The 8,915-nt window shown below is 36.8% G+C and overlaps 1 protein-coding gene and 1 long non-coding RNA gene across 2 annotated transcripts; both read right to left on the bottom strand.

Annotated features, from left to right (window-relative positions):
* Positions 1 to 3: 3 nt before the first annotated feature.
* On the bottom strand, positions 4 to 1,430 carry LOC143744855 (uncharacterized). Its single transcript, XR_013205927.1, has 4 exons — positions 1,354 to 1,430; positions 1,177 to 1,263; positions 181 to 241; positions 4 to 37 (listed from the first exon to the last, which is right to left on the bottom strand). It is a non-coding gene; the product is annotated as an uncharacterized LOC143744855 (long non-coding RNA).
* Positions 1,431 to 3,227: 1,797 nt separating this feature from the next.
* LOC143745366 (uncharacterized) lies at positions 3,228 to 6,525 on the bottom strand. The gene is made up of 7 exons (XM_077237479.1): positions 5,788 to 6,525; positions 5,575 to 5,714; positions 5,005 to 5,406; positions 4,715 to 4,898; positions 3,757 to 4,633; positions 3,545 to 3,678; positions 3,228 to 3,302 (listed from the first exon to the last, which is right to left on the bottom strand). The coding sequence occupies exons 5-7, from the start codon at positions 4,409 to 4,411 to the stop codon at positions 3,228 to 3,230; spliced, it is 864 nt and encodes a 287-aa protein (XP_077093594.1). The 5' UTR covers positions 4,412 to 4,633; positions 4,715 to 4,898; positions 5,005 to 5,406; positions 5,575 to 5,714; positions 5,788 to 6,525.
* Positions 6,526 to 8,915: the final 2,390 nt, after the last annotated feature.

Here is an 8,915-nt window from a genome sequence, read left to right on the forward strand (position 1 = left end):
CTCCACAGTTATTTGACAGCCTTTGTCTTGCATTGTCCTAGTAATGAAATCAAACACACCATAAATTATTAATTGATATGATAAACACACAACAACTTGTAAATTAAGAACTTTATACATTACAGCAGAAGCTGTGATCATAGTAATGTGGGACATAAAAAATGAAAATAAAAATCCCACCGTAATGTCATTTAGGACAGTCTCCGACCATAGTCCTGGTGCAATTTTGTGGGCAAGCTCTCTATCAATTAAAAAAAACAACAACAAAAAACAGAGGTATATGAACAATGAATAAAGATGAGCAAAAATATTGTTCTTTAAGGACTGCAAGGCAGTGTGTGCGGCTACCTGGCTGGATTAATGGAACTAAGAGGAATTTTGCAATAACGCTTACTTGCAAGCATGGAAATTAATTTTGAACAGTTGGGCTGGAACAATTTGAATGAACAAACAGTAAGTTAAATAAGATAATAAAAAAAAAAAATGGTCTAAAACTGAACTACCGTACAATTTGACGTCAACATGAAATCCAAATGGACTCAGTTGTACTTTTCTTGCTGTGCGAGACTGATCAATGCACATGTACAGAATGGATATTAGCAGAATAGATCGTATATTCACATATATGTTATAGATATATACACACACAAGTTTAACTCGCATCAAAAAAGTACAATAAGTTGGAATTCAGTTTCAAGTTCACCTTAGTAAAACATAGTAACAATAATTCATTCCTTAAGTTCCTTAAGAACAAAAACAAACAAGCAGTATGGTTTCAAACAGAACTACCACACTGCTGTTGTGAACATTTGAAGGACCTGTATAATTGAATGTATTTGGCATCACTTAAACCGGAGCCACAGAGCGAGTAAAGAAAGAACAGTCTTTGCTTTGGCTTCATCATCTGAAAAATGTCCGAGAACACTTTAACCTATTATTGTGCAACAAACTTTTCATTAAGACAACTTTAAATGGATTTAATTTTTTTTTTTTTTTTTTTTTTTTTTAAATAAATTGTTCACATAAAAATATGACTTTAAATTATAATTTAACCTGTCAGCCTGCACCCCCACTTTTGAGAAATCCCAAGAAATGGCATACCGGGACTATAACAGATACAGTTCATGAACCCTTTGCACTAAAAGCATAAGTATGTCATTTGAAATATTAACTTACAGAAATCATCCAATGGCCTTGTTCCCAAGTTAAAAGGCCTGGTTTCCAAGATGGAAGTAAAATGACATCTTTGTTGCAAATGTCCACCTTTAAAGAATAATTTATCCACACACAAAGAGTTATACATTTTTAAAAAAGTTTTTACAAAAAAGTATATACCCAGAAAAAAACACATACAGAAAAATGGTCCAATGGGTTTGCAGAGAGCGGTGGTAAGCAGGTCACTGAAATGTAACTGCTGGTCACCCAGATGTCAATGTCCTGTAACACAAAGTTGATTTTACAGTATTTACACAATGTTTTTGTTTGTTTTGTAATTTACATATTATACTGTCGATATGTAGTGCATTGGTAGTAAATACTACAATACCAATAACCCTTAGACAGGAATTCAGAATCTGCATAAGAGGCACAAAAATAAAATCCATGATAATGCAAATTACACATCTAACACATGAGTGCATGTTACTCCATTGTCTTACCATGGCCTCTACATAATTCTGTAGCCCTAATGTCAAGAAGTCCTCACGGGTAAGTGTTTCACCATAAACGCATACAATATGACCAAGGCTGTATCTCAATACTAGTTCTACTCGATCTTAGCGCTGCGTTCGACACTATAGATCATAAAATACTCTTGGATCGACTACAAAACTACACTGGTGTTCAGGGACAGGCATTAAGCTGGTTTAGATCGTACTTATCAGACTGTTACCATTTTGTCTGTTTAAATGGGGAAAAATCAAAGATAACGTCAGTGGACTATGGAGTGCCGCAAGGATCGGTGTTAGGCCCTCTGCTATTCTCAATATACATGCTGCCACTTGGTAATATTATAAGAAAACATGGAATTAATTTCCACTGTTATGCTGATGACACTCAATTATATATCTCATCACGGCCAGATGAAAACACTAACTTATCTAAATTGACAGTGTCTAAATGATATAAAATGCTGGATGACGTGTAATTTCCTGCTATTAAATTCAGATAAAACGGAGGTACTACTTATTGGTCCAAAAAACTACCCACAAAATCCCTTACAATACAACTTTAATTTAGAAGGATGTCCTGTTACTTTATCCACTACAGTAAAAGACCTGGGTGTTATACTAGACCGCAACTTGACTTTCGAAAATCATATTTCATATATTACAAGAACAGCCTTTTTCCACCTTAGAAACATTGCTAAGCTACGTAACATGCTATCTGTTTCTGATGCAGAAAAGTTAGTTCATGCATTCATGACCTCGAGACTAGATTACTGTAATGCTATATTAGCTGGTTGTCCTGCATCCTCAATAAACAAGCTACAGTTAGTGAAAAATGCAGCCGCTGGAGTTCTTACTAGATCAAGAAAATATGATCATATAACACCTATTTTATCATCTCTACACTGGTTACCTATTAAGTTACGTATCAATTACAAAGTATTCCTACTGACCTATAAAGCCCTAAATGGTTTAGCTCCTGTGTATTTAACAGACCTTCTATCGCCATACAATCCATCGCGCTCTTTAAGATCACTAAATTCGAGGCTTCTGGTCATTCCTAGGATATCTAAGTCCACTAAAGGAGGGAGGGCGTTCTCGCATTTAGCTCCTAAACTCTGGGATAGCCTTCCTGATATTGTTCGAGGCTCAGACTCGCTGTCCCAGTTTAAAACTAGATTAAAGACGCATCTCTTTAACCAAGCATTCACTTAATGCTTAACCTTTAATACTACTGCTGAATCAGTTCGAATGCATTAACATTATGAACATCAGCTATGCTAATTATTTCCCATCTGCCTTTCTGCTGTTATCTCGGGACGCTAGTCCCGAGGTAAATAGCGTTTGTCAGCTCCAGTTTGTATCCAGCCTCTCACGGAGACTTCAGATGCCCCAACGCCTGTGAAGAGACGACTCGACGCCTGTGAAGAGACGACTCAAAGCCGGCGATATGTTATGCCATAAATTACTACTTGATTAACTAACTGTATTTTTCTATGTACATTTCCGAAATGCACTTTCTGTAAAGCTGCTTTGAGACAATGTGTATTGTGAAAAGCGCTATACAAATAAATTTGAATTGAATTGAATTGAATGATCCTTGGGATCCATGGCCTCATCCAGTACATGTGAAACCTAAAAATGAAAACGCATAAAAACAACATTCTTCATATTAACTACAATTCTATCTTCTATAGGCCTTTCATTATTATTGTTAAATCTCAATTGGTTGATAATTTATATAATTAACATACTGTATATAATTGTATGTCTCAGCCGTTAAACTGCTCAGTGTAAAATTATGAGACATAACGGTATGATTTTCATTAAAGCTGCTAAATTTTGTACAATATTATAAAGCTGGCTTGACTTGATACCTTTTCCTGTAGTTCTGCACTCAATGGATGTTGCCAACATCTGGAGTTAGCACTAACATTCTGCAGTTTAGTAATAGCCTCATCTTTTTGCAGAACCTTAATATTGTCAGCGTTTGAGATATCTTGAGATAGACCTAAAAGGGGAAAAAATATATATAATCGTAGTACACATGCTCATGCAAAAAAGTATGTTACAAACACAGACATGTTACCTATAATAAGTTGCCCATTCTTGTTCATGAAGGTTTGTCTGGTTCCCATTAACTTCTGTATTTTCTCCAGCCTTGATCTGTTGAGCTGGGTGTTGTGATGGTGGACTATATTACGAATTAGAAAGATTTGAGAGCTGGGTGCCATCATGTTGAGAAAGTAGTTGTTTTTCTCCATTTGAGCAAAGAATTGTTCTACTACTTGGGTATTAACCTTCCCAGCCAGTTCTGGCACCAGAGCAGTTCTTCTTAAAAAATCCTTGGGATCTTTCGCATTTGTTTCATGCAGTTTATCATATAGGACATAATGCTCTGAACTCCCTGTTGTAGGATGCCCATTGATATCGGGGGGATTTCGTGGCTCTGTTAACCAGGGAAGATAAACCTTGACCTTGCCCTCTTTGGCTAAAGAAATGTTTTCTTCTGTAGGCCTAAGTAGTCTTCCCTCATGTGGAGCAAATGGCAACACCAATGGGCCCCTCAGATTCCCATGTGTTGCCAGACCTCTGGCAAAATCATAAATGGTCACATTTGGTAAATGTTGCCAGGACAGTAAAATATCAACATAGTCTCTAGGACTTTCCGCTCTCATGTTGAATTTCAGGCTGTATACCACTCCACATGGGCACATAACTGCAGACCAGCCTCCTAAAACCATTATAAACCAATTATAAAAAAATATATAAATTCTTTAAATTCAAATGAAAAAAAAACATAATCAGAGTATGGTTCCTTACCTGATGCACCCCCAGATCTTCTCAAAAATCTTATCATAAGTACTCCTACTCCTAATTTCATTATGAAGCCTGAGGATAAGGTCTGTTTTTGAACCACAGGGATCCACCCCACAAGCTTTGCACAGTTTCTTGACATCATCAACCTGTAAAGTTGAAACAAATAAAAAAAAAAAGTAAAAATATGATACATATTCACACAGACAAATATTACAAATAATCCTGACCTTCATTTTCATGACTTCCTCGAGAAGTCTGTCTTCAGTGGTGCCTGCTCTTTTGTTTTTGCTGGGCGGTGTACTTTTTCCCACTCTGCGTTTAAAACCACATCAGATTTTCGAGTTTCAGGTCCAATCCACGGTGCCCAAAAACCAAAGGTCGGCTTGACAACAAAAGGATTCTCCTCTCCAACTACATGAGAAAACTTTTAAATATATGTTGTTTTTGTTTGTTAATCAATCATTCAATAGAGGCATGTACAATTTACTTCAGTGACAAAGAAAAAAACATGTCTTACCCTTCACAAACCCAAGGGAAATAATATTCAAGGACAGAGACTCCCAGAAGTCACTCACATTAACTTCCCCAGTATAATCGGTTGGATCAGGTACCTCACTCACTGCAAAAGGAAACCAACATTCTTTGTTCCTCACAATACAAACAAAGCCTAAAACAAACATTGTCAGAATAGCTTTAATGTGTATGTTGTCATATCTGGCATACTGAAAACTCCCTTTTTATGAAGATCCATAATAACCACAGGAGGATGAGAACCACAATTGATACATGCATATTTGTAGTCATGTTGCACCAATGCTTCAAAATGTAGGTAACCATGAAACAGATGGTTATGTGAAGGAAGCTTTAAACAAGATGCAAGTTCCATTGCTTTGAAAACTCTGCCTGCTGCATTATGAGTCTACAGACAAATATAAAAGTGTTATACTTTGTGGCAGGTATTGTTACTTAGTAACAATAAGCAGTAATTAGGACTGTGGGAAGGTATAATAAACAACATATACAAAGAGAGAAAGAGAGCTTCAATTTTAAGGAATAAAGGTGCATTTAAAATGTACAGGGACCATACCTGGAGTGATGCCCTTAAATACAAACACAAGTGGAAACCCATGAGAATATGATTGTTAAAGTTGTGGATTCCATGTTACCAAGACTGGGAACGGTACTCCATTCCATATCTTAGACATTTCCTTAAGTATGTGCTTATTCCTGAAAGGAATAAATTGATTAGACACATAGATGTGACAGCATGCTGTAATATTTAATTTTTTATAACACTTACCTTCATAGACACATGTCAGTGTCACAATCTTAGCATTTGCTGTGATAAGGATAGGGTCACTTAGAGGCAAGTTATAACCACATTCAGTGCAGAACTTTTCTGATGGCACAATATGCTTTGGTGGGGGAGGATCAAACACTCCTCTGCAAAAGATTTTCAGGAAAATTTGTTGGATACCGTTTTTAATCCATGATATACTTTAAAATTCTCCGCAAAAGTTCTTTCCCAAGTCCAAGCGGCTTTTCCATGTTTTCCTTGTCATCTTCTTGATGACCATCCAAGTAATCTTCTTCTGTTCCAGTTGATTTTGACATATTTAAAAAGCTGTCTATTAGTTTGAAAAGGAACCACTTTGCGACATACTTATGTGGACAAGGCACCCGTGCATTAACACAGGGACAATGCCAGCTGTTTCTCTGGGCATCATACATAACCATCACCCTTCCCAATCGACTGTAGTATGATGGTTTGTTCTCCAAGACAGACACATAATGCTTTTTGGGTGGCCCAATTTTAACACCCACAGCAAGTGGAGCACTTTGGTCTGTTGCCTCCTTTAGTCGAGCAAGACAAATCTCTTTCTTGTTTTCTTTAAACCATCTTTGCTTTACAAGCTCACTCAGTGTGTCCTCCTCAAGATGACAGGTGTTTGAGGGAGTTGAACAAAAGTCAAGTGACCTTAGGTGAGAACATCGAAATGATTGATGCCCACTCCTACCTGCTACATCATAAAACAAAGAGCAGTCATCCATCTCGCATTCACTTGGACCTCTCAGCTTTTGTTTAACATGAACAGGTGGCCCACAGAAATTTTTGCCAACTGCAAAAATACCATTTCTTGCATCAATACATTGGCTGGCAAGGTGGCGATCTGCACAAATGTCAATTTTTTCAGTTCTATGCTTTCTTTGTATGTGTCGTTGTAAATTTTTCAAGTATAATGTCACATTACATTTAGGACAGGGAACTTTTTTTAAATTTGATTTATGATGTCTTAGCTCCTGCTCCACCGATGGTAGACCCCAGTGTTTCTGGTTTGTGGTAGAGGGCTGGTCAGTTGTTCCAGAATCTATTATGGACTGCTGGTCCCTCCACTCACTGGCCATTGCTGATGGCTGGTCAGTTGGTCCAAAAACTATTATGGACTGCTGGACCCTCCGCTCACTGGCCTTTGCTGATGGCTGGTCAGTTGGTCCAGAAACTATTATGGACTGCTGGACCCTCCGCTCACTGGCCTTTGCTGATGGCTGGTCAGTTGGTCCAGAAACTATTATGGACTGCTGGACCCTCCGCTCACTGGCCTTTGCTGATGGCTGGTCAGTTGGTCCAGAAACTATTATGGACTGCTGGACCCTCCGCTCACTGGCCTTTGCTGATGGCTGGTCAGTTGGTCCATGAACCAGAGTGAATGACCTTTCCCCCTGGTTATTAGCCACAGTCCTGGTGGCTTGTCAACCTGCACTCTTATCTGCTGTATGAATAAGCAGGTGTTTTGTGATGTCAGTCCGACCAATTACTGTTTTGTCAAAGTAACAACAGTGGTAGTGTGCTGTTTTACGACACAAGTGGTGGCATTTATAGTTTTTGAAACCTGAAATAAGTATTATTAAAAAAAAATTAACAAATTTCAACTTTTGTCAAAAAGGATTGGATATGATCTCCTATTCATAGTGAATATAACAATAATAATCTTGTATCTATAATCTAGCGGAGTTTGCATCATTTGTCGAAATGTGTTTATTTAATTGTATTTAGAAAATGAGATGTCTTAAGGCTACTGTAGGCCAGCTTTCCCAAATAAGGCAGAGTAACATTTAAATTATTCCAAACAAAGAGGGGTCAGGCATACCAACACACATCAGATCAGCATAATGGGAGGGGATCAAGTTACACTTGGGCATATTTGGAAATTGTAGCCTCTTAATACACCCACTACATTTACTAATTGGCAACAAAATGTACAACTTGTTACACCAAAACTGGCTACTTATAAAATGACAAAACTATGGCAAGTTTTTTTCTGTTATTATGAATGTCTGATATAGTTGAGCAGAATGCTCTTTTATGAAGTTACTTCATTAAAGGACATATTTAATGAGATTATGCCTGAAAAGGTTTTGGATTTTTTATCATGTTCATTTAAGAATATATATTGTATAAAATTACTTCTTGTTTTGTTTTATTGTATTTATATGATATTTGTATTTTTATATGTAACCCCGTCATGTCGCAAGAGATGAGGAGAACTAAATAAAAGGGCCACAACCACAGTGTGTTTCGTTGCAAAGATAACAAAGTTTATTGCACAATATTCACAATGGGTAATCAGAACTGGCAAAGAGAGAAAACAAACAAAATTGTAACCGTTACAACAGGGTTCCCAATCCTATCCAATAGAAATTACTCTGAAACTGTGTGCACACTCACAAGTTCACCAAACACAAATTCAATCCAACCTCCACAATTGTAAAGTAAATCAAACCACTACAATCTATTCCCCAAACCTTAACAGAGTAGATCATATACAAGAAGATGGGAACCCCACTGTCAGTTATAGGTCCAAAACAAAACACAAAAACAATATCACAAATTAAATCAATCACTTTGCCACTTCTGTACACAAGACTCAATTCAACATTAAAGTCATCTCTTCAGACACCCATTAAGCCACCAATGCTTTCAATAAAGTAAACGGCAATCATGCATAATCTGTAAATAAAACATAGAATACAAATTGATGATTGCCCAATAAAATATTTACAAAGATTAAAAAAACCTTAAAACCATTAAACATAACACAAATTACAATTATAAAATTAAGCTTAAAAACAAATCCCCCTATTCAATAATTCAATTAAGATCAGTACCTGTGTTCTCAAATATATCGGATTAATTCTCTGAGGCACCAATCAACACCATTCCCATCAGAATACTAAAACAGAAGACCAATACAAACATGTTAAAACTAGACAAACTCACTCATCATAAATCACAAAAATTACCTTCCCAATTCAGTTATATGCTGCTCATTAATCAACTTAGTTTTTCATCTGCTATTACACAGCCTTGAAAGACACCAAACGGCTTTTCCTGCTTGACACATGGTACCACAAAGAGGAAGTCTAAAC

This window comes from Siphateles boraxobius, unplaced genomic scaffold, assembly GCF_051911475.1.
Source record: "Siphateles boraxobius isolate OS27281-9 unplaced genomic scaffold, OSU_SipBor_1 20, whole genome shotgun sequence".
In the NCBI taxonomy this organism is placed as follows: Eukaryota; Metazoa; Chordata; class Actinopteri; order Cypriniformes; family Leuciscidae; genus Siphateles; species Siphateles boraxobius.

Bases quoted from the DNA above. Each gene is read 5' to 3' on its own strand.
- LOC143745366 (XM_077237479.1), bottom strand. From the start codon at position 4,411: ATGGTTTTAGGAGGCTGGTCTGCAGTTATGTGCCCATGTGGAGTGGTA. The intron at 3,679-3,756 runs GTAACATGTCTG...TTCCCCTTTTAG, and splicing joins GAATGGGCAACTTATTATAG to GTCTATCTCAAGATATCTCA. The intron at 3,303-3,544 runs GTATCAAGTCAA...TTTCATTTTTAG, and splicing joins GTGCAGAACTACAGGAAAAG to GTTTCACATGTACTGGATGA.